Source organism: Hylobates moloch, unplaced genomic scaffold (genome assembly GCF_009828535.3).
Source record: "Hylobates moloch isolate HMO894 unplaced genomic scaffold, HMol_V3 SCAFFOLD_19, whole genome shotgun sequence".
NCBI classification, from domain to species: Eukaryota; Metazoa; Chordata; class Mammalia; order Primates; family Hylobatidae; genus Hylobates; species Hylobates moloch.
The window spans coordinates 25196414-25224232 of record NW_026652294.1 but is presented as its reverse complement, the minus strand read 5'-3'; the positions used below and the strand labels follow the sequence as shown (position 1 = coordinate 25224232).

Below are 27819 nucleotides of genomic sequence, written 5' to 3'. Positions count from 1 at the left end.
TGAAAGAGGAGAGGAGAACGGATTTCTGAGAAGAATGGATTTCTGAGGAGAATGGATTTGTGGCAGGGGAGGACTGGGGCCACTGGGGACCGGGCTTATGAGATAGAGGACTAGAAAGAGGACACAAGGCTGCGGGTGGCCACCCTGTCACCATTCCTAGAGGTGACAGTCTCTACAAGGACAGTCATTCCCCAACTCAGCTGCCATGGGGCCCCCAACTCAGCTGCTGTGGAGCCACTCTTTCTGAGAGGGCCACCTCATGGAGAAACTCACAACAGGCCTAGCATTGAGGGGCTGAGCGCTCTGGCCTCCACAGACCAGCCCTGGGTTGAGGCAGGCGGTCCTCGTTCTGGACACTCGCAAGTTCCGTCCCCACCTGCCCCCTTCAGCATCCTCTCCTGCTTTGCGCTCCAGGTCCCCTGCCCCACGGCCATCAGTTTAGACAACGCACAGGCCTAGGCCAGGTGCAGTCAGAGTGCTCCAACCTCAGGGCAGGGGCCTGGGCTCCGATCCCAGCTCGACTGCTCCATCCCAACTCCACAGTGCCTGGGCTATGTATCTGCAGCAAGAGCAGCGGATCCTCTGGGAGGCGAACAGGGAACAAATGGATCCATCTAGACAATGGAGAAAGAGCCACTCAGAACTAAGAAGAAACGTGCCGTCAACTGTGAAAAGGCCTGGAGGAAACTTAAATGCATCTCACTGAGTGAAAAACCAGTCTGAAAAGGCTGCAGACAGTGTGATCCCAACTACACGACCCTGTGGGGCAGGCAAAACTATGGAGACAGTGAAAGGAGCAGAGGTTGCCAGGAGTGAGAGGGAGACAGGGATGAGCAGGTGGGGCACGGGGATCTCAGGGCAGTAACACTGCCCTGGATGATGCTACCATAGGGGTCCCTGTCCTTACACAATGTCCAATGCCAAGAGGGGCCCCTCATGGAAACTGTGGACTCTGGTGGCCCTGATGTGGCCACATGGGTGCACCAGGTACCACAGATGCACCCTCTGGTGCGGACATCGATAGAGGGGGAGGTTGTGCGTGGTGGGGCCACGCAGTCATGGGAAATCTCGGCACCTTCCACTCAATTCTGCTGTGAACTTAAAAGTGCTCTAAAAATAGTCTAGTTAAGAGATTATTTAAAAGAGCAGCAGGGGTGTCCCTTCAGGGTCACTGTGGGTGCATACATGAACATGTGTGCATATGAGTACATGCATGCGTGCATGTGTGTGCGTGTTTGTGTGAGTCCCAGGCAGGCATCCATGTCTCCAGGGCCCAGGGCCTTCCCTTCCCTCACCCCCTGCTTCCGGGGAGCCTCTCAGCTCAGTGGATCTCAACCGGGGATGATTCCTCCACCCCCACACTGGGAGGGAATGTAGTGGCATCTGGAGACACTTTGGGTTGTCACAACTGACATCTCGTGTGTAGAGGCCAGGGATGCCCCTAAACACCCCGCAATGCTCAGGAGAGCTCCACAACCAAGAATCCTCAGTGTTGAGGCGGGAAAGCCCTGTCCCCACCGAATCAAGAGTCCCAAGAGCTCCCGGAGCCCACTGGGCTCCTCCGTCCTCTGCTTCCTCACCTAGTGCAGACATGAGGTGGGGTGGAGGGAAGGGCCCAAGGGCAGGGGACGACTCCATTGTCTTGGCTGTTGCACCGTGTGCCGGCACACCACACGGCCATGCTCTAACTGCCCCCACACACCCACACTGGCCTGGCCTGCGACTGCCATGGGCAGCTGGGAAGCTGAGGGAGGGGCAGTGAACACTGTCTAATGTTCCCCACCCCATCCCCCTCCTCTTCTCAGGGATGGTGGGGATCCTCCTCTACTGATTCTGCCCCACAGGCCAGGGTCAGCCTGCCCTGGTCCTCACTCCCAGGGCTGTGAAAAGCTTAGCAGCTTGCCCGAAGCCCTGGCCTCCCACCTAGGGTTGCCTTGGAAACAGGGCACCCTCCCTCCCCAAGGAAGCATCCGAGGGTGGCAGGCAGGGAAGCCACTGGGCTCTGGCCGGGTGTGATCTCCAGATACCAGTGACAGCGGGGCCACGCAGGGATGGCCAGACCAGCCAAGCATGTAGCCAGCATCCTGTGTGGCCTGGACAGCTGCTGCCAGGAGGCGTCACTAGCCAGAGCCCAGGAGACATGCTGCTAAGGCGGGGGTCTCCTGTCAGCGTTGCTCACCCAGGCCGTCGTGTGGGCAACAGAACCGATCAGGGGCTCAGAAATGCCAGGGCTCACTGGCACGACAGGCTTCTGCCCATGCCCCCATCTCTCTGCTGGGAGCCTTGGCCAGCCTCAGAGGACCACTCCTCCTCTGGCTTCCAGTGACCCCTTCCAGGACCCCCACTCACACACCCCTGGCTCCTGCCTCGGAGTCGGCCATTCTGTTATCTTATGTTTTCATAAACTGTCTTCAACCTGAATAGAGGGTCCCCAATAAGGGTCCTCGTCAGCATCCTCAGAGCCCGTCCAGCAGCCTGCCCCACGGCGGGTCCTCGGTAGGTGTCCACCAAATGGCTGCACAAAATACACACCATAATCACACCTCCTCCGGTGCTGCAGATTAAATGAGGGGTGTAAAAATGGCAACCATGGTCGCTCATCTGTTTTGAGGATCTCCTGTGTGCAGGCTAGCCGCTGAGCACGCCACAGACCCAGTGTGGGAAAAGCAGGTGGCCCCAGAGCTGGTCCCAGAACCGCTGCCTTGGCCTACCTGCTTCTCCCTTTCAGAGGGAAGTGCTTCTGGGGTCTCCTCTGCTTTCTCCAAGTAATGAATGCTTCTGCTCAAGTACACCCCAAAATTCAAAGGGGGGCAAGCAGGCCCCACCTCCTCAGCTGCACAGAAATTTCTGCATCTGAAGAAGATCAGGACAGTGACACCTTTCATCTCTCAGTTCCCTTTATTTGGCACTGGTATTCAAGAGGTTTAAGAGTCAGGAGCTGGAAAAGCAGGTATGGTCGTATTCATTCCCTTCTTTTTTTTGAGACTGACTCTCACTCTGTTGCCCAGGCTGGAGCGCAATGGCACGACCTCCGCTCACTGCAACCTCTGCCTCCTGGGTTCAAGTGATTCTCCTGCCTCAGCTTCCAGAGTAGCTGGGATTACAAGGATGCACCGCCATGCCCAGCTAAATTTTGTTATTTTTAATAGAGATGGGTTTCGCTATGTTGGTCAGGCTGGCTGGTCTCGAACCCCTGACCTCAGGTGATCCGCCCGCCTCAGCCTCCCAAAGTGCTAGCATTATAGGTGTGAGCCATTGTGCCCAGCCCACTTCTAACTTTAAATTTCCTCCACTTAAAGAAGTCTGGTTTTTAATACAATTACTCTAGTATAATTTGATAAGATTGGGCCTAGTTTGCATTTGTTCATTCACTCATCCAACAACTGCTTAGTGACATCCACTATGGTCAGGCCTGGCACGGGGCACTGGGTGGGCCACAGGGGGACTCAGATTTAGGCCCTGCTCTGAGGGCTCCAGCACCCAGGAGACACATAAGGGAGGTATGTGAGAAGGCTGGGGGCTTGGGAGGGAGTGTAGTAGTCCAGGGAGGCTTCCTGGAGCTGAGTCTTGAAGGAGTTTGCCCTGCAGGGTGAAGTAAGAGAGTTCCAGTCCTTTATCCCCACATCCCTAGTAAGTAGGGGACTTATTCATGATGGAAACTTGTTCCTTTGCTCTGGGCTGTCCTGTAGCAGGAAGATGTCTAATAAGGCACAAAAAGAAAGGGTGACTCTGGGCCAGGCACGGTGGCTCACACCTGTAATACCAGCACTTTTGGAGGCCAAGGTGGGCGGATGACTTGAGGTCAGGAGTTCGAGACAAGCCTGGTCAACATGGTGAAACCCCCATCTCCATTAAAAATATAAAAATTAGCTAGGCATGGTGGCGTGCACTTGTAATCCCAGCTACTCAGGATGCTAAGGCAGGAGAATCGCTTGAACCCAGGAGGTGGAGGTTGCGGTGAGATGAGATCACGCCCCTGCACTCCAGCCTGGGCGACAGGGCGAGACTCCATCTCAAAAAATCAAACAAACAAAAAACAGTGACTCTGAAGTCCTGAGGGCAAACTGTCGGCTCTTCCTTCTCCAGTCCCCTTCCCTTGTCCTATCTGATGCCCAACTTGAAATTCACCAACCCAAAAGGGTGGTGAGAGAGGCCTGTGAGGTGGGGACAGAGACTCGGGGACTCAGCTCCACAGGGCACGGAAGCTATCTTTTGGGGGCCTCATGACGAACTCACTCAGCCTCCCAATAGCCCAGAAAGGGGGACAGGGGAGGGAGGGTTCTACAGATCCGGAAACAGTGGCTCACACAGCAAGGCCTTGCCAAGTTTGAAAAGCAGCTCCACATGACATTCACATTGCAACTGACTCCATTCAATTACAAAGTCCTTTCCACCAAACGACAGACGTGGGGCAGTCACAGACATTTGAGAAACCTTCAAATGTTCTCATGGTCTTGGATCCCACTGGCAGACAGCGAGGGAGGGAGGGAGGGAGGGAAGGAAGGAGGGTGTTAGAATCCAAGCCAGCAACTGGCAGAGACGCAGAAGAGGCCGCCCAGCTGCGTCGCCCTTCCCGGGTCCTGGCTTTGGGCCAGGTATGGACGCCTGCAGGGCTCCTTGGTGACTGAGGTATGGGTTACCCCGATTATTGCCATTTTACTGACAAGGAAAGGAGACCTTGGGAAAGTCAAGGTCCCACAACTAGTAAAACATGGATCTAGGATGTGATTCCTCCTTGTTTTAGTTAAGAATTCAAAATAAACATCCATCACTAATGAGCCCAATCATGACTTCCAGGTCCTCAACTGCAACAGAGGACACGAAGTTTGGAAGGAGGTGACAAACTCACTGGGTGAGGACAGGGATTCCGGTCAGGGCCTCTAGGAGCATAGGTGGTGGCTGGGAGGTTATCAATAGGCCATGGGGGGCAGAGGATGGGCAGCCCACAATGGAGGGGTGATCCCAATGAGGTCCTCAAGCATTCAGAGCCTGGGGATCCCTTTTCTAAAAGAAAACTTAGCAGACCTCCTCCTCTCATGGGTGGTTGTACTTTCAGAGAAAAACACATTCAGCATAGCTTTTCAATTCGTTTGCATTTTAGGAAGCCCAGTGGAACCTGAGCAAAACTGAAGAAGCGGAGGATACATGAGCAGGACACCTATTTGGTCTCCATCAGTATCTCCCAAAGTGAGTCCTGCAGTGTAGACGTTCACAGGTCTCACATGAATCAAGCAAAGGTCAAGGAGGTGGAGGAGTCGTGAGATTAAGAGAAGCTAAGCAGGTGTCTTTTCCTGCGGGACTTCTCAGAGCCTTGACTATGCTAATGTACTGTGAGATTCTCCAACAGGAGGGGACAGAGCGCTCAGTATCTGCTCCCCCACACCCCGCGCTGGCCCCAGGATGCTCTCTGGGAAATGTTGCCGGAGTGATCCTGGGCTCCAGGACCCCTTTCACAGCGACTCCTGCCCCACCAGGCCAAGGCAGGCGGGGTGGGGGGTGGTCCTGGTCTGGGGTCTAGGGAAAGGGGCCTGTGACTACTAGGAACCACTGCCTTTGAATAAGCCTGGCAAGGCTCTAGCCTCAAGAGTTACAATCTGACACACCTGCGTGAAGAGAATCTGGCACCTTGTTTAGAAACAGCAAGGTGAGCAAAGTCCCGCAGAGGCCCCAGGAGGCACAGGCAGGGTCTACGCTCCTCCAGCTGCCAAGCCCCATCCATCCCGTCCTGCCCGGCGCTGTGCAGGAAGAGCACCCTGCGCGCAATCACCTTTTTGCCTTTTATTGCAAGGTCTATTGTCCCCGAAGAGCCTCAGATAATGTGAGCTAAGAGGTGCCCAGCATTCAATTTCCTTACGCCCCTCCTTCCACCTCTGGTTTCTCCTCTAGAAATATCCCCACACGTCAACAAAAAGCCTGTGAAAAAGATGCAGAAGATCAAAGGCAAAAATCAGCCTGGGAGCTCCTCCAGGAAACAGCTCCTATCTTGTTCATCTGCGTCCCGGGCACAGCGTCCCTCTCCTTAAGGATACCCAGGTGGAGCTCAGAAAAAAAATGTGCATTCTTCATTCCACCAAAGTGGGGAAGGAGCATTTACTGGGAGTTTGCTTGGTATCAGAAACACAAGAGAATGTGAATAACCATCATCTTGCTGGGTCGCCCAGCAGGGCCCAGGGAGGCAGCCTTCAAGCTGAGGTTGAGAGCACTGACTAGGGAGCCAGGCTGTTGGGTACACTCCTGACTCCCGTTCCGATCTGCCGTGTGACCTTGGGCAGGTTACTTAACCTCTCTGGGCTTCAGATTACTCAACTGTAAAAGAAAAGTTTTTAGGAGGATAGCACTGAGCAAAGCATGTTAAGGAGCTGGGACAGTCCCTGGGATGCAGAAAGCCCAGGACACATCAGCTCTACTGTTGTTCTCATTTCACAGGAGGAAAAATCGAACATGGGGCAGCTGGGCCGACCGTCACGACAGGCGCTAATAACAGCAGAGCTGGACTCACTCCCAGGCATGCCCAGTGCAAAGCGCCTTCTGACTCTGCCTCCCAAAGACAAGACAGAATATCCAGTGGTGACCAGGGGAAAGCCAGGCACTGGCCACAATCAGCCACTTAGAGGGGAAACATAGAACCGAAGACCACTAAAGAGAAAGCCATGGCCGGGCACGGTGGTTCACGCCTGTAATCCCAGCATTTTGGGAGGCCGAGGTGGGTGGATCACCTGAGGTCAGGAGTTCAAGACCAGCCTGGCCAACATGACGAAACCCCATCTCTACTAAAAATATGAAAATTAGCCTAGCATTGTGGCGGGTGCCTATAATCCCAGCTACTCGGGAGGCTGAGGCAGAAGGATCACTTGAACCTGGAGGCGGAGGTTGCAGTGGGCCAAGATCACGCCACTGCACTCCAGCCTGGGTGACAAGAGCTAGACTCCATCTCAGAAAAAAAAGAGAGAGAGAGAGAGAGAGAGAAACCCACAGTATCAGGTACCCCTATGAAAAAGAAAATCTTAATTGCAGCATGTCCCTGAGAATGTTCCAAATCCCATTCTTCTGGGCCCAAAGATCTACTCGCCCCCAGCAGAGTGCTGGAAACTTCACTCCACAAGTCAGACCCTCATCCCTTTGGGGCCACAGTGAGACAACCTGGACTCCCTTGCCCATCGTCCTAACACCAACGTCCCCATCACCTTCCTGGGAAAAGTCAAGCAGCCACCCAGGGTCCATTCTTGCAAAACAAAATTCTGTCATAAAGCAGAAAAGAAAAGAAGGGCTGGCCTAGGTTTAGCTCCTGCTGAAAACGATACGAAAGCAAACAGAACTCACTGGCAAGGAGGGTGCAGCTGGTGGCGGCTCTGCAGACCAGCGCGGACGTTGGATATCAGAAGGCAGGCAGGGCACACACCCCGTTCATATAGGGACGTGGCAGGGGTGCTACTATGACTAGCACTTCAAAGGAAAGCCTTTTTGGGGAGCCTTTGAGGAAGGTCGCAGAGGGTCAGGCTGTGGGAGGACCGGGGTGTTTCCAGCGATAGCTCCTTGCTGACCACAGACCACTATTTCTGTCTTGACTCCCAACAGCCTCATGGGCCAGGGCAACTGCTCCCCAGGAAAACCCCCACACACAAAAAAGGAAGGAAGGGCACACCCAAGCCCCTGGGGTGACTGAAGATGCACGTGGCTCAGAGCTAAACTGAACAACAGACATTGGCCTCCCATTGCCTTTGCTCTCTGGGCCCTGAGACAAGAGGGGTGATTGGGGGTCTGCAAGCTGGCATGGAGCTGGGTCCCCTCTGCCTGACCCCCAGCAAGAGGTGGCACCACCGTGAGCACATGCCACTCCGGCTGCATCTCCCGTGTGCCGACTACTCCGGGAGGACCAAATGCTAACACACGGAACACTTGTCATCCCGTTTCCACGACAACAGAAATCAAATACCGGACACAGAAAGCAGAAGCTGAGGCTGCCCCAACATGGAGGCGGCAGGTTGCTCTCGGGAGCGCTCACTTCCCCAAAGGAAGGTCCTTGAATGAGGGGAGAAGCAGGACTCGCATGATACCCACCTTGGCCGGCAACTTGCTCCCCCTTTCCTCGGCCTGAACCCTCTCCTGGTTTATAACACCAGGCCCAGCCCCTCCCTACCAGGTGACACAGGCGGGCTCCCTGTCTGGTCTGGGTTCTTCGTTGGTAAAAGGGGTTATTAACAATGACCAGCCTCATGCGCTGCTGTGGGAATCCATAAATTTCAGTGGTTCCTGGCATCCAGGAAGCACGATTAGCTTTTATTTATTCCAATTACCAGTCCCCCAACTCCCTGTGGAAGCTCTTTCCCGAGGCTGGCTTCCTGGAGGTGTTGCTCAATTAACTGACAATTCCCAGTTCTGCTGAAGCAGGAAGCAGTGAGGCCCACGGGAGGCCCACGTCCCGACCCAGCAGGTGCTCCAGGCGGGGCTCTGGGGCAGGCAGTGGACTGCGACATGCCTGGCCCACTCCCAGTGGCACTTGTGTCCCTCTCCCATTCGAGGCCAGGATCAACAGTGAGGGCTCACCCGCGGGTCACTCCTGTCCCCCAACACTCCACTCCCACGGCACAAACCAAGCTTCATCCAGAGTCAAAACTAGGACTTGAGGAAGCAACAAAAAGACACCCAATGCTGATGTGAGTCCCCAGCACTGATGTGGTCCCCAGCTCTGATGCAGTTCCCAACACTGGTTTTGGTTTAACAGTTTTCCTGCTGGGAGACTTGATGCAGGAATCCAAGGCCAGGACAGCAAACGACACTTCACGGCCCAGGAGATGCCTCGACAGCCAAGTGAGGACATCATGAGGGCACAGACAGGAAGGTCCTCGCCAGCCCAGTGCTCCATGGAGAGGGCCTCTCCATCTGCCCAGTGTCCAGTGCCACCCACGAAGGAAGGCTGGGGCAAGACAGGGTCTTCCTGACATGTGTGTATCCACTGAGCTGGCCAAGGAGATGCCTGGGGCTGGTGCTCAGCCCCTTGGGGGAGGAGGCAGAAATAACAGAGGGTCAGTCAGGAAAGGAAATGTGACTAGCTTTTAAAAGGAAAATAACTATGCACTTGAAAAATCATAAAAGGATCAGCAGCCTAGTAGTCACATCTTAGAATCAGGTTTAGACCACTTCAATGTAATGCAACTAACATTTCATTCATTCACGCTGTATGCATCGACTGCCTCCTACCTGCCAGGCAAGGGGATTTCACAATGCGAGCAAGGCAGCCAAGATCCAGCTCCTGATGTGCCATTTTCAGAATAAATTAAGGGGGCCTGGCCCAGTGGCTCACACCAGTAATCCCAGCACTTTGGGAGGCCAAGGCAGGAGGACTGCTCAAGCCCGGGAGTTGGAGACCAGCCTAAGCAACATAGTGAGACCCTGTCTCTACAAAAACTTAGCCAGATACAATGGCACACACCTGTAGTTCCAGTTACTCAGGAGGCTGAGGCAGGAGGATCACTTGAGCCTATGATCATCCCACTGCACTCTAGCCTGGGCAACAGAGTGAGACCCTGTCTAAGAAGAAGAATAAGAAAGAAGAAAAAAAAGAAGGAAGAGGAAGGGAGGAGGAGGTGAAGGAGGAAGAGGAGGAGGAGGAGGAGGAGGAGGAGGAGGTGGAGGAGGAAGAGGAGGAGGAGGAGGTGGAGGAGGAGGTGGAGGAGGAGGAGGAGAAATAATTAAGGGACTGATGTCATCATTTCCTTTGATTCTCATCAAGGCCCCATAAGGCAAGCAAGAAGAATCCTCATGATCATCCCTATCTAACAGATGAGAAAACAGATGAGGGGTCCATAGGCTGTTGAAGGTCTTATACAAGGTGCATATCAGGATCTCAACTCAGATGTGTGCCGTGCACCTACTGTGTGCCAGGCATCACTCAAGCCTGGGGTGCCAAGGTGAGAAACACTGCAGCCCTGCCTTGAAGGTATCAAAGTGGGAGAAAAGTCAATACATGCATAAATACAAGGTATGGGGATAATGGGTGGGGAGGCACCCCTTGTTAAGATAATTAAGACTGAGCCAAATGTAAGTCACAACCTTATAGGCAGGTCACATCCTTTTCAACATAACCCATTAAAAGCCAGAGAAGTACAGATTTGACCTTTTTGCTAAAATATTTCTGCCTGAGTTCTAAGGGGCTCACAGGGAGAAAGGCCCTTCAGTAGCCCCCGCTCTGCTTCCGTTTGAATCCATTTTGGGCCCATCACTGGCCATCACTAAAAACAAAGCATTCAGTTGAAAGACAAAGTATTTCAGAAAAAGGGTAACTTGGATGGTGACTTTTAAGAAGTGGTAGATTCCACCATAGCCACCCACCTGGTACACAGTAGGCGCTCAAAAGATGTTTGCTGTAGCACCATTCTCATTTCTTTTTAGCAGCTTTTAAGAAAGAGCAAGGCTTCCTTTAAAAAGAAGTAGGAGACTACTGGGTATCTACCCAAGGCAAAAGAAGTCATCAGACAAAAAACATACTTCACACACATGTTTATAGGAGCACAATTCACAATTGCAAATATATGGAACCAATCAAATGCCCATCAGTCAATGAGTGGATAAAGAAATTTTGGTGTATACACACACACACACACACACACACACACGCACATGCGTGCGATGGAATACTACTCAGCCATAAAAAGGAACAAAATAATGATATTCGCAGTAACCTGGATGGGAATGGAACTGCAGACCATTATTCTAAGTGAAGTAACTCAGGAATGGAAAACCAAACATCGTATGTTCTCACTCATAAGCAGGAGCTAAGCTATGAGGATGTAAAGGCATAAGAATGATACAATGGACTTTGGGGACTCGGGGAAAGGGTGGGAGGTGGGTGAGGGATAAAAGACTACACATTGGGTGTAGTGTACACTGCTTGGGTGATGGGTGCACCAAAATCTCACAAATCACCGCTAAAGAGCTTATTCATGTCACCAAACACACCTGTTCCCCAAAAATCTGTTGAAATAAACAATAAATAAATAAGAAAGAGGTGGGAGGCTGGGTTGTAGTGGCTCACGCCTGCATCCCAGCACTTTGGGAGGCCGAGGCAGGAGGATCGCTTGAACCCAGGAGTTCGAGACCAGCTTGGGCCACATAGAGAAACCCAGCCTCTAAAAAACAGAAAATAAATAAATAAATAAGATGAGGGAGAAGGTAATAAAATATAATCTTCCTGGACAGACTTCTCCTTCTGAGAACCCCCCCCCCCCGCCCAGGAGCAGCCCTCAGCACCACTATGGCACCACCAAGTCCCCTGATTCTTCTGGGGAAGACGAAGCAGATAGATCAAGGGTCCCCACAAAACCCCAAAACTAGTCGGTGAGCACTGGGGGCCCAGTGGGAGAAAGCCGAGGTTCCAGGGTCTCAGTGGGGCACATGGGGCAGGCTGGGCTGGCCCCACATAAGCTCTGAGGACCTCACCCAATGCCATTCAAAGTAAAACCCAAAGAAATGACACTTTCCTTTCTCCACAAAAACCCTGTACATTTCCTCTTGGTTTCATACAATCGACCAAACCTGGGGATCAGTGGAAAGCACTTGCGAAGGCCCGTCTAGCTCTGAGAACCCTTATCCTAGAACTATCTGGATTAACGCTCTGCTGTTGTTAGACAGGGTCTCACTCTGTCACCCAGGCTGAAGTGCATTAGTGCCATCACAGCTCACTGTGGCCTCCACCTCCTGGGCTCAAGTGATCCTCCCACCTCAGCCTCCTGAGTAGCTGAGACTACAGGGGCATACCATCATATCCAACTAACCATTTGTTTTTGTCTTTGTTTGTAGAGACAGGAGTTTCACTTTGTTGCCCAGGGTGGTCTCCAAATCCTGGGTTCAAGCAATCCTCCAGCCTCTGCCTCCCAAAGTGCTGAGATTATAGGTATGAACCACATATAATTACCTGGAGTAATGTCTTAAAGCCAACGACTTCTCCTAGGCCCACAGGTGAGAACTGCCCCTTCTTCAAGGTCACGTCCTCTGGCCTCCAAGGACGTGAAGCATCAGAACTTAAATACTAACCCCAGCTTCTGGGGAACTCAGCCAGGCCCTCCGACAAACGCGAGTCCACACACATTGCCTGATCTGAGCTCCTTCCTGCTTTCCTAACATTGCCTCCACCTGGGCATGGCGCATGCCTGTGTTATTCCTCTCCACAAAACACGTGGAAAGGAAAAGGGATCCAAGGCCCCACAGCCACGCTTCCAAACAGCTGGGTTTCAGCATGACTATAACCAGGTGATACGGCTGGCTGCACCGAGGGCTGGTGGTCTCGGCAGGAAGGAAGACTGGCTGACGTGGCCAGCATCACACAGGCGATCCCCAGCATCTTAACAGAACAGGATATTCCACTCCCCAGGCCCCAGCACCACCCCAACACCAGCCCTCTGCCCTTGCATGGCAGGGCATGAGATGGGTGAGGGCGCCACTGACCACACAGAAACCAAGGAGGAAAGCGATCTCAGGCCTCTGGTATCAAAGGTGGCACCTTACCCCATCCACGGAACACCTGGCCCCGAGAATGGGAAGCCGGGGAGGCCTGGGAAGTGACACGGAATGTGGCAACAGAGAGCACATCGGCTCAGCCAGAACTGGGAATCCAAGTTGGCCTGGTCACTGAGAGCTTCTCACATGCCCTGGAGGAAGTCACCTCCCAATTCATCCGTACCAGGAGTAGCTGCCCGATCCCCTGGGGCACAGACCATGCCCTCTGTGAGTGTGGACGCCCAGCACCGAGCAGGCCATGAGGAGTGAGTGAACTGGACAACCACACACACTCTGGGGATCACTGTGCCCCGGAAATCACTCCCCAACCCCACTAACCCCACACCCTGCCTGTCAGGCACCCTCTAAACCATGACGCTGAGGACGGAGACCACAGGACACACGGCAAGTGCTTGTAAAATAATAATAAATATTCATATTGGGCCGGGTGCAGTGGCTCATGCTTGTAATCTCAGCACTTTGGGAAGCCAAGGCAGGTGGATCATCTGAGGTCAGGAGTTTGAGACCAGCCTGGCCAACATAGTGAAACCCCGTCTCTAATAAAAATACAAAAATTAGCCTGGCATGATGGTGCATGCCTGTATTCCCAGCTACTCGGGAGGCTGAGGCAGGAGAATCGCTTGAACCTGGGAAGTGGAGGTTGCAGTGAGCTGAGATCACGCCACTGCACTCCAGCCTGGGTGACAGACCGAGACTCCATCTCAAAAAAAAAAAAAAAAAAGAAATATTCATATTGGTCTCTGCCACCAGTCCCTGGCATACAGATCCTAAGAACTTTGTAATTTCCAGGTGCCAGGAGAATCTTTTGTTCTAATATTTAGTCTTTGACCCTGGTTCCTGACACAAAGTTCCTAATCCCTTGGAATTTCCAGGGAGATAAAAGGATCTTTTATTCTAATGAGGTGACTCTTGGTGGCTCCTGGGTGGGGGCTGAGCACCAGAAAGACCCAGACACAATTAGAAGCCTGGAGCTTTCAGCTCCACCCCCAACACCCCACCCTCCAGAAAGGGGAGAAGGGCTGGAGATTGAGCTAATAATCAGACATGCCTACGTGATGAAGCCTCCGTAAAAATCCCTGAACTACAGGGTGCAGAGAGCTTCCGGGTGGGTAAACACATCCAGGTGCCAGGAGGGTATCACACCCCAACTCCAGGGCAACAGAAGCTCCTGCGCTGGGGGCCCTCCCAGGCCTCACCCTGTGTGCCTCCTCCTCTGCTGCTCACCTGCACCCTTTATCATCTCCTTTATAATAGACCAGGGAGCACAAATGCAGTGTTTCCCTGAGTTCTTTTTTTTTTTTTTTTCAGCAGAGTTTTGCTCTTGTTGCTCAGGCTGGAGTGCAGTGGTGCGATCTCAGCTCACTGCAATCACCGCCTCCCAGGTTCAAGCAATTTTCCTGCCTCAGTCTCCCGAGTAGCTGGGATTACACCACGCCCAACCAATTTTTGTATTTTTAGTAGAGACAGGGTTTCACTATGTTGGCCAGGTTGGTCTCGAACTCCTGACCTCAAGCAATCTGCCTGCCTTGGCCTCCCAAAGTGCTGGGGTTACAGGTGTGAGCCACCGTGCCTGGCCCATTTCCAAGTTCTGAGTCCTAGCAAATTAATCAAAACCGAGGAAGCAGTCGTGGGGACCCTGATTTGGGGTGCAGTCTCGTGGGGCTGAGCCCTCACCTGTGGGGTCTGAGGCTCTCCCCAGGTCGATGGTGTCAGAATTGAACTGAACTGCAGGACACCTAGCTGGTGTCTGCTGCAGAACTGCCAGGTGCGGCAGGAAGCATCTCTGCACCTCTGGTGTCAGAAGTCTTATCCTGGGCAGTATGTGAGCAGAGGGAAGGGAACAGTTTGTGGGTTCCTCCTACAGTGCTAAACAAATAATTGTCAAAGTACAGTCAATCGCCTTGATTCATGGATTCTGTATGTGTAAACGTGCCTACTCGCTAAACTTCATAAGCTCAGAATCAATACTCTTGGCCTACATTCATTCACAGACCTGCACACAGAAGCAAAGAATCTGACTGGGTGCGGTGGCTCACACCTGTAATCCCAGCACTTTGGGAGGCCGAAGTGGGTGGATCGCCTGAGGTCAGGAGTTCGAGACCAGCCTGACCAATATGGTGAAACCCAGTCTCTATTAAAGATACAAAAATTAGCTGGGTGTGGTAGTGCGCACCTATAGTCTCAGCTACTCGGGAGGCTGAGGCTGGAGAATTGCTTGAACCCGGGAAGCAGAGGTTGCAGTGAGCCGAGATTGCACCACTGCACTCCAGCCTGGGTGACCGAGTGACACTCCACTCAAAAAAAAAAAGAATCTGAGTTACCGGATGTGTCCCCACCTGAGGTCAAACACGGGGCGCTCTGCCTTCTTGTCTGAGCGCTCGCATCATAAACAAGCGTCCATTTCATGGTCTATTTAATGCCATGTTTTTCACATTTTTCTGCTTTTTGTTGGTGACGTCACTGTTTTGCTTTGTTTTTGAGATGAAGTCTTGCTCTGTTGCCCAGTCTGGAGTGCAGTGACGCGACTTCAGCTCACTGCAACCTCTGCCTCCCAGGTTCAAGCAATTCTCCAGCCTCAGCCTCCTGAATAGGTGGGATTACAGGTGCACACCACCATGCCTGGCTAATTTTTTTGTATTTTTAGTAGAGACTGGGTTTCCCCATGTTAGCCAGCTGGTCTCAAACTCCTGACCTCAGGTGATCTGTCTGCCTCGGCCTCCCAAAGTGCTGGGATTACAGGCATGAGTCACCATGCCTGGCCAACTTTGCTGTTTAAAATGGGTCCCCACGTGTGGCGAGGGTTACTCCTAGTGTTCCCAAGTGCAAGAGGGCTGAGGTGTGCCTTGCAGAGAGCACACAGATCAGAGAAGCTTCGTTCAGGCAGGAGTTATACTGTTGTTGGCAGTGAGCTCAATGTTAGTCAATCAACAATACATTTTAAATAACGTGTCTTTAAAAAGAAACATATATAAGAAAAAGTTATGTATTGATCTGTGGCTGAAGATGTTGTGACCAGAGGCTTGCAGGAACCGAGTGCTGTACTGCCCTAGGAGTGATGGCTCAGTATTGGCTAACTCCGTGTTTGTGGCAACTTTATAGATCAAAACCACCATGAATAATGAGAACTGGCTGAGTTTAAGAAGGAATGAACTGAACCCAGCACCCCACTCCAGCTGGCTGATTAGACCTCTTCCCATCCTGCTTGTTTTCCCTTCTTGAGCAACATCAAACTACGAGACCTCTCCTTCGCCTGCGGACAAAGAACCCGGGTGTATTCCACCTTTTGTCCAGATATTAATGCCTAACGTAGATGGGTTACTAGATGACATTTACCCCGTTAAGTCCCACCAGGTGTAACTCACCCTAAGCTCTGGTTGCCCCACTACCTGACCTGACACACTAGGATTTTTAGAACCTCAAAGCTCCCAGCTTCCACCATCTTTCCAACAGTGAGTTCTTCTAGCTCAATCTCCCTTTCTGCTGCTCAAACATTTAAAAGTTTCCTATTGAAAATGATTCCCTTGCCTCAGATCTTGGGACTAAAGATGATCCTGTGACAATCAACCATGAAATTCTTTTCTTTTCTTTTTCTTTTTTTTTTTTTTTTTTGAGAAAGAGTCTCTCTCTGTTGCCCAGGCTGGAGTGCAGTGGCACAATCTCGGCTCACTGAAACCTCCACCTCCTGGGTTCAAGTGATTCTCCTGCCTCAGCCTCCCAAGTAGCTGGAATTACAGGTGGCTGCCACCACACCCAGCTAATTTTTTGTATTTTTAGTAGAGATGGGGTTTTACCATGTTGGCCAGGCTGGTCTCAAACTCCTGACCTCAGGTGATCCGCCTGCCTTGGCCTCCCAAAGTGCTAGGATGACAGATATGAGCCCCCACGGCTGGTCTCAGCCATGAAATTCTAATACAAAAAGCCATCTTGCATTTCGGAGTGCCCTTTCGGCCTTCCCACAACGTAGGAAAAAACATTTCTCCTGATAGCAAGCAGAGAAAGCATCGTGGCAGAGAAACTGCCACCTGGGTACCCCACATCCCCCTTCCATGATGCTGAGCAAACACGTCCCGCCAAAGACGACGAGTGCTGTTTAAAACCAAATGACAGCAGGCTTTGCAAGTGTTTAATAACACATCTTCTATGCCTGTCAAACAAGCCAAGTGAGACTTTTTAAAGGAAAAGGTGTACGGCATCTTTTTTATTAAGCTGAGGCAATCAACACCATGTACATGACACCTGAATGTACACCCAACATTCACATTTTGTGGCAACGGGCATCTCTTCTCCCCTGTGAATGAGCTTGAGATACCACACCGGCACCTTCTACTTCCCGAGGCTGATGGAGAGTAGCATTTATTCAAAAGGAGTACATGTCAGAAAAACTGCTCCTTACCTTATGGCCGACAAATGGAACAGGATGAAATGATTCAGGAGAAGTCAACCTAAAAGGGCTCATCAGTGTGTAAGCTGTGGGCACTGTGCAAACACAAGCCTCAAGGTATTTTATTAATCCAAAGAGAAGAACAAGTCCTGCTCCCCTTTCCCATCCAGACCTAGAACAGTCTAATAATTAGCCACGGGGCTGGGCACGGAGGCTCATGCCTGTAATCCCAGCACTTTGGGAGGCTGAGGTGGGTAGATCACTTGATGCCAGGAGTTCACGACCAGCCTGGCCAACATGGTGAAACCCCGTCTCTACTAAACGTACAAATATTAGCCGGGTGTGGTGGTGGATGTCTGTAATGCCAGCTATTCAGGAGGCTGAGGCAGGAGAATCGCTTAAATGCGAGAGGCAGAGGTTGTAGTGACCTGAGATCGTGCCACTGCACTCCAGCCTGGGCAACAGAGCAAGACTCCCTCTCAAAAAAAAAAAAAAAAAAGCCACAGGGTGTGCAGAACTAAGAAGATACAATCAACTCTGCTTCTGTCTCCCCCCCATCACACCCTCATCTATGAAAGTAATAACAAGAAGAGTGACTGAGTGACAATAACTAGTGAGTTTTAGTCACTAACTGACCACCAGGTACTGTGGGTTGAATGGTGTCCAAAATCCAAAATCCAAAATCCATGTCCGAGGGGTGCAGTGGCTCACGCCTGTAATCCCAACACTTTGGGAGGCTGAGGCAGGTGGATTGCCTGAGCTCAGGGGTTCAAGACCACCCTGGGCAACATAGTGAAACCCCATCTTTACTAAAAATACAAAAATTAGCCAGGCGTGGTGGCAGGCGCCTGTAGTCCCAGCTACTCAGGAGGCTGAGGTAGGAGAGTTGCTTGAACTCAGGAGGAGGAGGTTGCAGGGAGCCAAGATCGTGCCATTGCACTCCAGCCTGGGCTACAGAGTGAGACTCCATCTCAAAAAAAAAAAAAAAAAAAAAAAAAATCCACGTCCGCCTGGAACTGGACAACTGGAGAATGCGCCTTATTTGGAAACAGGGTCTTTGCAGATGTAATCAAGTTCGGATGAGGTCATAATGGACTGCAGTGGGCCCAGCTGGTGTCCACATGGGAGAGAGAAATTTGGATGCTGACATGCAGAGAGAAGCCCATAGGAAGACACAGAGGGGCATGAAGGGAGGACGCCGGTGACAATGGAGGCTGACTGGAGTGACATGGCCACAAATCAAGATATGCCAGGACTGCCCACCATCCCCAGAAGCCAAGAGAGTCAGGAAGGATCCCTCCCTGGAGCCTTTAGATGGAGCGAGGCCCCGCCGACACCTTGACCTTGGACTTCTGGCCTCCAGAGCTGGGAGAGGATAAACTTCTGCTCTGTAAGCCAGCCAGTGTGGGGTACTCTGTCATGTCAGGCCTAGGAAATTAATGCAGATTTTGTATTATCTCATTTATTATTTTCAAGAGCCCAGTTAGGCAGGTGCCTTCCTTTCCTCCACTGGATAGGGGAGGCAACCGAGGTTCAGAGAAGTTATGTCCCTTCCCAGGGTACAGCCCAGACAGGAAAGCAGGCAGGAGGATGAAGCCACGTCTAGCGGCTCTCAGCCCCACCCCTCTCAAAGAGCCCAGGCTTCCAGCAAAGCTCATGCCACACTGGGAGGCTCCTGGTCCCTGCTCGAGCTGTCCAACCTCCCCTCAAGGCAAGCATGAACCCACAGGGCTTCCCAGGACCTAAGCTGTGGGATTGGGGCTCCAGCCCCCGTTCTCTCCTCTCCCACTCCCCTCCCCCACCAAGCGGGGGTCTGGTGCTAGACTGACTCCTCTCTCAGTCCCACAGGTGCCAAGTGCTGAGACACTGGGCCCCCTGCACGTCTGGCACGACATAAACCGTGAACTGCAAGTGGGCCTCCTGCTGTATCCACTGATCTCCTGAGCTGGGCTAAGGCAGGCCTCCCCGGAGACCCAGTCCACCCAGAGTGCTGATAAACTCAGGCTCCAAAGCCACCCCTGCCAAGTCACAAGGGCCCCCCTTGGACAGCTCCCGGGACACAGCGTCCCAGCTCTCCTCCAGCCTCGCTCTTGGGTGAAATCCAGCATGAGCCTCTTCCCCCATTTTTGGATTTTTTGCAAGCACGGAGATTCTTTTTAGAAGCTTTATTGCTCTACAGTCACTTCATTAGTTCTAGAACCAAATAATCCCATTATATATGACTTGACTGGCTCATAAAATTATCATTCATTCTAACAAATATTTATTGAGCATGCCACATGTACTATGCTTGGTACATTACATTTAAAAAAAAATTTACTTAGCTAATGATCACAAGTCCCCTAATTTAATTTACTCTTAAATGTGTTTAATTTTCCCACAAATGGAACGACACGCTTCTAAACTGAGCATTTTTGTCAGGTTGAGACAAGCAGCAAAAAAAAAAAAAAAAAGAGAAAAAGAGAAACTTATCAGCAAGAAAGGCTTGGAACAAAAATGCCCCAGCTCAGCCCCCAGTTCGGCCCCAAGCCTCTAACCCCTGGGCACGGAGCAGGTGCCATTTCCAGACATTTTACACAGTCACCCTCACCACCTGAGAGCTATCATCATTACCTGATGGAGAAAACTGGGGCACAAAGGCCAGATGAGGTGACTCACACTTAATCCCAGCACTTTGGGAAGCTGAGGCAGGAGGATCACTTGAGCCCAGGGGTTCGAGGCCACCCTGGGCAACATAGTGAAACCTCATTTCAACAAATAATTTAAAAATTAGCCAGGCGTGGTTGTGCATGCCTGTCGTCCCAGCTACTCAGGAGGCTGAGGTGGGAGGATTGCTTAAGCCCACAGGGTCAAGGCTGTAGTGAGCTGTGATTGCACCACTGTACTGCAGCCTGGGTGACAGAGGGAGACCCTGTCTCAAAAACAAAAACAAAACGAGACAAAATGAAAACAATAACAACAACAACAACAACAAAAACCTATGGCACAGAGAGGTAGAGTAACTTGTCTGATCCTGTTCAGCAGGTAGGAAATGGCACAGGCAGAATTCGAACCCGGGCAACCCTGCATCTGCGTATGTGCCCTTCATCCACCTGCTCCCTGCCTCTTAAATAAAACTCAGCAGGAGGAAATCCACATGCAACCCAGGCACAGAATCACCCCTCCCAGGTGACAATGGGATGGTGCTCCTGGTGTGGGATCCCGCACGGCCACACAGCGGAGGCAGCGGTGCCCTGAGTGAATGGGGCTGTGCCCCAAAGCTGGGCTACTGAGTAAACTCGAGTCATAGGACAGCACGCACTGTGGGGCTCCCGTCACATTGGGGTCAAAGTCAGGCAAAACCGAAGAATGTGAAGGACAGAGGTGCACGCGTGTGCAAAACGCAAGGAAAGACAAGCAAGTGGGGCAGGGCCTGCTGACAAGCTCCCTGGACTGGGCAAGGAGCGGCCTGGTACTTGGCTAACCATTATTCTGGGCGTGCCTGTGAAGGTGTTTCTAGATGAGGTTAGCATTCGAGTCGGTAGACTGGGTACAACAGATGGCCCTCCCCAGTGTGGATAGGCCTCGGCCAATCCATTTGAGACCTGAATGGACCGAAAGGCAGGGTAAGGGGATTCACTCAGCTGGGATGTGGGTCTCCTCCCGCACTTGGGCTGACGCCATTGGCCCTCCTGGGTCTCCAGCTTGAAGATCCTGGGATTTCTCAGTCTTGTAACCACATAAGCCAATAACTTATAATCAATCTCTTCAAATATATATATATAGAGAGAGAGATGGATAGAGACGGACAGACAGACAGGCTGGGCGCGGTGGCTCACGCCTGTAATCCCAGCACTTTGGGAGGCCAAGGAGGGCGGATCACAAGGGCAGGAGTTCTAGACCATCCTGGCCAACATGGTGAAACCCTGTCTCCACTAAAAATACAAAAATTAGCTGGGCGAGGTGGTGCGTGCCTGTAATCCCAGCTACTTGGGAGGCTGAGGAAGGGGAATTGCTTGAACCCGGGAGGCGGAGCTTGCAGTGAGCCGAGATCACACCAATGCACTCCAGCCTGGGAGACAGAGTGAGACTCTGTCTCAAAAAAAAAAAAAAAAAAAAAGTGTAACATCATACAAAGATGTGTGTGTGTTACTTAAATTGTTGGTTTAAACCAGAAATTGGCAAACTGCAGGTAGTGAGCAAATCTGGCCCACCACCTGTCTTTTTGGGTGTTTTGTTTTGTTTTGTTTTTTGAGATAGGGCTTTGCTCTGTCTCCCAGGCTGGGGTGCAGTGGCACAATCACGGTTCACTGTGGCCTCAACCTCCTGAGCTCAAGGGATCTTCCCACCTCAGCCTCCCAAATAGCTGAGACTACAGGTGCGCACCACCACACCCAACTAATTTTGTATTTGTTGTAGAGACAGGGTCTCGCTATGTTGCTCAGTCTGGTCTTGAACTCCTAGGCTCAAGCCATCTGCCTGCCTCAGCCTCCCAAAGTGCTGAGATTACAGGCATGAGCCACCACACCCAGCCCCCCACCTACTTTTGTAGCTTCATGGAGACGCAGCCACGGCTGTGCTTATGAACTGTCTATAGGGGCTTTCATGCTTCCAGGGCAGAGTTGATTCATTCCTACAGAGGCAGGATGGCTCACAGAGCCTGAAATATTCTTTGGATCTTTACAGAAAGAGATCGCAATTGCTCAACGAAGAACATTCACAACACAATGTTTTGACATTTTCAAGGGGTGGGAAGTTAGCATTAGGGTGATATCAGGAACACAAGTAGGTTCAGCATTCCCAGAATCAGGTGAGGAGAGCAGGCCTGGGCCTTCTTTCTCCCGGTGCTGTCAAGCCACAATTTATGCAGGTCCAGCCCTGCCTGCCTGTGTCTGGCATTCACACCGCCTCTTAGGGTGACGGACTCTCATGTTGCACTTCCAGCTTAATTCTTTTAACTTGATTTCCAACTGTGACCTTCAAGTTTCACTCACAACCCTTACTGGCAGGAGAACCGCCGAGGCAATTAAAGGATCAAAGGCCAGATGGTGACTGTATTCGCATCCTGTGGCCACCGTAACAAAGTACCTCAAACTGGCAGCTTAAAACAACAGACATTGATTCTCTCCCAATTCTAGAGGCCAGAAGTCTGAGATCAAGGTGTCGGCAGGGCCATGCTCTCACTGAAGGCTCCAGGAGAGGATCCGTCCTGGCCTCTTCCCAGTTTCTGGTGGTGGCCATCAGTCCTCGGTGCATCTTGGCTTGTGGCGGCATCTCTCCAATCTCTGTCCAGCCTCTGCGTCCCGTGTCTGTCTCTGTGTCCTGCCTCCTCTCCCCATAAGGGCCCACCCTACTTCAGAAGGGCCTCATCGTAAGCACATCTGCAAAGACCCTATTTCCAAATAAGGTGACAGTCCCAAGAGCTGGAGACTAGGACCTGGACATACCTTTTAGGGGAACACAAACCCCTAACAGAGACCTTCACTCAATTTCCTCCCACGATCCCTTCCTGCATTTCTACACAATCCTCTCCCCTGAATGACACAAACCAAGTGCTTCCCGGCATTCGCGTCATTGGTTACATGCAGCACCGACGACAGGAAGGGCTCCTTCCAGCAAGAAGGGTTGGGGTGGTTATCCCCTTCCTTTTCCTGCTGTTGCTAAGCGGGTCACCAGCACAGCCTTGCCCACCCAACACTATTACCTGCTTGTCTCTCCACGGAGACACGGTCAGAGCCGGGACTGAAGGGCTTCACTGAGACCAGCCAGGTGCCAGCCACAGAGTTGGCTATCTACAGTGGCAGCGTAGCCAGCCGAACAGTCCCCCACCTCATCATCAATCCCCCCAGCGCCTACAAACAGACGGGGTGACACAACAGCACTGCAGGGCTCCCCTTCTCCCTTCATAAGAATTATTGATATTTTTCAGTTGGGAATTTGCAGCTGCAGAGCACAGGTCTTTGACGGCATGGCACCTGTCAAATGAGACCTTTTCCACGAGCTGGCGGTAGGATTTTTACAGCTGCCTAACTACGCTGTCACGGGAGATCGCTGCTTCTGTCCCCATGGCTGTTACTCAGCACAGATGCTGCTCTGAAGCCCGCAGCAGTGAGGAAGTCTCAGGCTGCCCGGGACTCTCTTAGGAGATGAGACAACAGGAGCTAGGTGCCCAGTGCCTGAAAGGGGTGTCCCTGTGGCATAGGCAGAAATACACACGCGGCTCTGCCCCAGCCTCAGCTTCTGTGCTCACATCCCCACCCACTCTTCTCCTCCTTCAAGCCCCTGGTGACGGGCTGTGTGCCTTGACTTCATACTTGCACTTTCTCCCAGGTTATTGCATTTAATTCCTCAAATAATACTGCAAGACAGGTGAGGGAGGTGTTGCCATCAGCCCAGTGGTTCAGAGACAATGCGGCTGGGCTGAGCTCAAGGTTGCTGAGCTAACAGGAGACAAGTGACCCCAGTCCTGTCTCTTTAACCGATATTGCTACCCCACCAGTCTGTAACACATAGAACCTTGAAGAGTGCAGGACTGGTCGGGCACAGTGGCTCACGCCTGTAATCCCAGCACTTTGGGAGGCTGAGGAGGGAGGATCACCTGAGGTCAGGAGTTCGAGACCAGCCTGACCAACATGGAGAAACCCCATCTCTACTAAAAATACAAAATTAGCGTGGTGGCAGGCACCTGTAATCCCAGCGACTTGGGAAGCTGAGGCAGGAGAATCACTTGAACCCGGGAGGCGGAGGTTGTGGGTTGTGGTGAGCTGAGATGGCACCATTGCACTCCAGCCTGGGCAACAAGAGCAAAACTCATTCTCAAAAAAAAAAAAAAAAAAAAAAAAAACTCAGTCTCAAAAAAAAAAAAATTTGGCCGGAAGGGGTCACCTGTAGGGATGTGTTGTTTACTAACAGTTTAAGGAGGAAAGAGGACTATAAACATACATCACATCTATGGTGTGGATTCTGTTTGCCAATCCTTGCTGTAGATAACCACTGGGAAACAGAGGAAGGTATTTACACCTTAAGACGGCCGCGTATCTGAAGAAGTGTAAAGGCAGCGGCAGCAGGACGGGATTGCTGCCAACGAGACTCTGCCCTCCTGATTAGGAGCTGGGAGAAGAGGCCTGTTCATCTGAGGCAGGAAGAACTAAATACGGCTGGGGCAACCCTCCCTAGACTGTGCCACGAGAAGCCGGTAAGTGACAGCGAGTCCAGGTGCAGGCACATTTCCACAGCCACATGCCCACAATATGGAAGTGTAGGTAAAACAGAAACCCCAAACTCAAGTAGGCATGGGGCTTATTCACCGTGCAACATCGAGACACACTCCCCACCAGAGCCACACAGAGGCTGAGGCCGAGGCCGGGACTGCTTTGGCAATAAAACCTACTCACTCCGTGTGCCGGATGGCTGAGCCCCCAAACGGCCCCTTTCCTGGGCAGAGGTCTCCTGCTTTAATAGGAAGAAAGCACCAATTTGAGTTTGATTTCCAGCTAGCATCTCCAGGGCTACTGCAGCCCCGAGGGTTCCTTGCAACATGCTCAGAAACAGGGCTTCAAATTGGATCACTCCAGCAACAGAGGAAAATAAAAACCAATTGATGGGGCTGTGCTGGGGGCGGGGCCGCTTCCTCAGCAGGTCTTTTATTACTGGAGGAATCTGATCGGCCTCGAGCCGCAGCCTGCACACAGTGCATCCTCTGCACACATTTCCACTCCGCAGATACTTTTATGCCCATGAAAAAGAGTGGAGCAAATCCACATTTAATCAGACAGGAGCTAAACTTGAGAAACGGACCTCCGATTCTTGTCTGGGGTCTGAAGTGAGAAAGGGGGCTGGGAGGAGAAAACGGCTCCCTAGCTTTGCTGATTGTCCACGCCGAGCACTGTGGGTATTGTTCATTCTGACACCAGCACACACAGCAGCTCCCAGAACGTCTCTTCAATGACAGGTGCGCTCAGCCAGAGACCTGGTTCTTCACCCCCTCTCAGGGTCTCAGTTTCCTCATCTGTAAAATGAGACTCATTTTCATCTCATTTTGCAGGGGAAGTGGCACAGGACAGGGGGCACCAGCCCTGGAGCCAGAAAGCCTGGACCTGCAGCCCGGATCCGAGGCCATGTGGCTGGGAGGACTCCACGCTTCTGTTCCCTCCTCAGCAAAATGGAGCGAAATAGGCCAGGCACAGTGGCTCACGCCTGTAATCCCAGCATTTTAGGAGGCCAAAGTGGACAAATCACCTGAGGTCAGTAGCTTGAGACCAGCCTGGCCAACATGATGAAATCCCACCTAAAGTACAAAAATTAGGCCAGGCACAGTGGCTCATGCCTGTAATCCCAGCACTTTGAGAGGCCAAGGCAGGCAGATCATGAGGTCAGGAATTTGAGACCAGCCTGACCAACATGGTGAAACCCTGTCTCTACTAAAAATACAAAAATCAGCCAGGCATGGTGGCGGGCGCCTATAATCCCAGCTACTTGGGAGGCTGAGGCAGGAGAATTGCTTGAACCCTAGAGGTGGAGGTTGCAGTGAGCCGAGATCGTGCCACTGCACTCCAGCCTGAGTGACAGAGCGAGACTCCATCTCAATAAATAAATAAATAAATAAATAAATATAAAATTATAAAATTTAAAAGTTAGCCGGGCATGGTGGTGGGCACCTGTAATCCCAGCTACTGGGGAAGCTAGGGCAGGAGAATCGCTGGAACCCGGGAAGTGGAGGTTGCAGTGAGCCGAGATCACGCCACTGCCCTCCAGCCTGTGTGACAGAGCAGGTCTCCATCTCAAAAACAAAAAAAAATTCGAGCGAAATTATTACCCTCAGACAGTTCACGTGCCCTAAAAAGGTGTGTCCACATGGTCATGAGTGCTCCCCAAATAATTAATGCCAGGAATTATTTCAATTAGAGAAATAACAAAGCTGAATGATTTGCTCAACGAGACAAGTGCTTTCAGTCTCATTCTGCACTAGGCTTTCAGGCCCCAGTGAAAAAGTATCGAGAAGATTTCAGTCTCGCCTCTCCCATGGGCCCTCCAGGAAGCTCAGCTCCACATTCTGCACAGCTCTTCTGTGTCCGCGCATCTGTTCTGCCTGCCCGAACCCCCCATCCTCTCCAACTGCAAAGCTGCCCCATCCCGCCCACTGGTCCTGTGGGGAATGGCCAAGCACACCTCACTGATGGCTAGAGGCAGGATGGAGCTGGGGGTTCCCACACCATCCAGTCCCACAATCGGTCTTCCCTGGGGCTGACTCAGGGGAGCCGCGGGGGAGGCACCGCCCACCCCCAAGATGCTGAAGGGATGTAAGGCCAGTCCCCCTTGTCCACCAATACACACACACAAGTAGATTACACCAATGTCAAATATCTGGGTCAAGGCCCCCTGAGATGACAGGCTTTTCTATGGGGAATTATGCACCTCTTTCCCCAAAAAAAAGATGTTGGAGTTCTAACCCCTAGAAGCTCCTGGCCTCCATAACTGTGAGAGAATCCACTACTGCTGGATTTTTTATTTTTTATTTTTTTAAGATAGAGCCTGGCTCAGTTGCCCAGGCTGGAGTGCAGTAGTACAATTTCAGCTCACTGCAAACTCCGCCTCCCGGGTTCAAGCGATTCTCCTGCCTCAGCCTCCCAAATAGCTGGGATTACAGGTGCATGCCACCATGCCCGGCTAATTCTGGTATTTTTAGTAGAGAAGGGGTTTCACCGTGTTGACCAGGCTGGCCTCAAACTCCTGACCTCAAGTGATCTGCCTGCCTCGGCCTCCCAAAGAGCCACCCAGTATTTGGTGCCTTGGTGCAACAGCCCTGGGAGATGAATACAGCGACCTAAGCCAATATGTGTTTTGCTTAAAATAATGCAGCTGTGTTTCTGTTTTCTTAGAAAAGAGCGTGGCACCTCCTTCCTCTCCCTTTCTTGTTCCCTCTTCACCTTCCACTATGAGGAGAAGCCCCTGAGGCCTCCCCAGAACCAGATGCCAGTGCCATGTAGGGCCTGCAGAAACAGGAGCCAAATAAACCTCTTTTCTTTATGAATTAGCTAGCCTTAGTGTTCCTTTATAGCAACACGAAATAGACTAAGACAGGGCACAGGCTCCATGTGAAGCTCTGCTCCTCCGTGGATAGGCCTGGTGGCCCCAGGACAAAACACCTCTTTTCACCTCTGCCGGTGGGAGAAGGAAGGCAAACTATAGCTACGGCCCCCGGGCCATCCCCACCCCCCGCACACCCACCCATGAGCCAGTTCTCAACTCTTCATGCAAGCCTTCCCCCCCCTCCCCCCCGCTTAATCCTCTAAACCATTTTGAGATTAGGCTGCTGCTCTCCCTGCACTGATGAGGACCTCAGCAGAGGCTCAAGTCAGCAGACTCTGGCCTCAGTCGCCAAGTTCCCATCTCCTGCCACCCCACACTGTGCTGAACCTTGAACACAAAGACACTGGTGAGAACACCCCAAGGTCTGGGATTCTGCCAGAACCTTTTGTGGAGTTATCACATCACTCCAGCCAACACTATGAAAGTAATAAGCACCTTTAATCAAGTGTGTCCAGGGGCTGCGTGGGGAGATAACATGTCATCGAGGCTGGCCTGCCGAGGCTTAATGATTGTCAGCGGGCAGCGTTCTCTGTGCCAGACCCAGGCGTCTATCAAACATGCCAAGTAACCACAGGAGAGCCAACTGTAGGCCCCCTCAGGGGCCATGGGCTCTTTCCCACTCCTGCAGTCAGCTCCTACCTTGCAGGCCAAGCCCAGCAGAGGTGCATCCCCCACTGGTGGTCAGTGATATCCCATGATGAGGGTGAGGTGCCAGGTCCTCTGACATGGATGGCCAGCCTCAGGATGCATCTCCTAGCACCAAGGAGCAGCTCTGTTGTGCTAAGGGCCCTACTCCAGATCAGCATACTCCTGACTTCTTGCAAGAAAAGTGGCCAGAACTAGGCAAGTAGGTAACA

General features: G+C 51.9%; 1 protein-coding gene across 2 annotated transcripts in view; it reads right to left on the bottom strand.

Moving 5' to 3' along the window:
* The window catches only part of PARVB (parvin beta), a 139337-nt gene that overhangs the window by 91086 nt on the left and 20432 nt on the right, over nucleotides 1-27819 (bottom strand). Inside the window, exon 1 of one of the 2 annotated variants that reach the window (XM_032139637.3) lies at nucleotides 7321-7369. The exons of the other annotated variant lie outside the window; for it this stretch is intronic. Coding sequence (XP_031995528.1) covers nucleotide 7321 — 1 coding nt within the window. The 5' untranslated portion in view covers nucleotides 7322-7369. Of the gene's footprint in view, nucleotides 1-7320; nucleotides 7370-27819 lie in introns of those variants that run through there. 2 annotated transcript variants of the gene reach the window in all.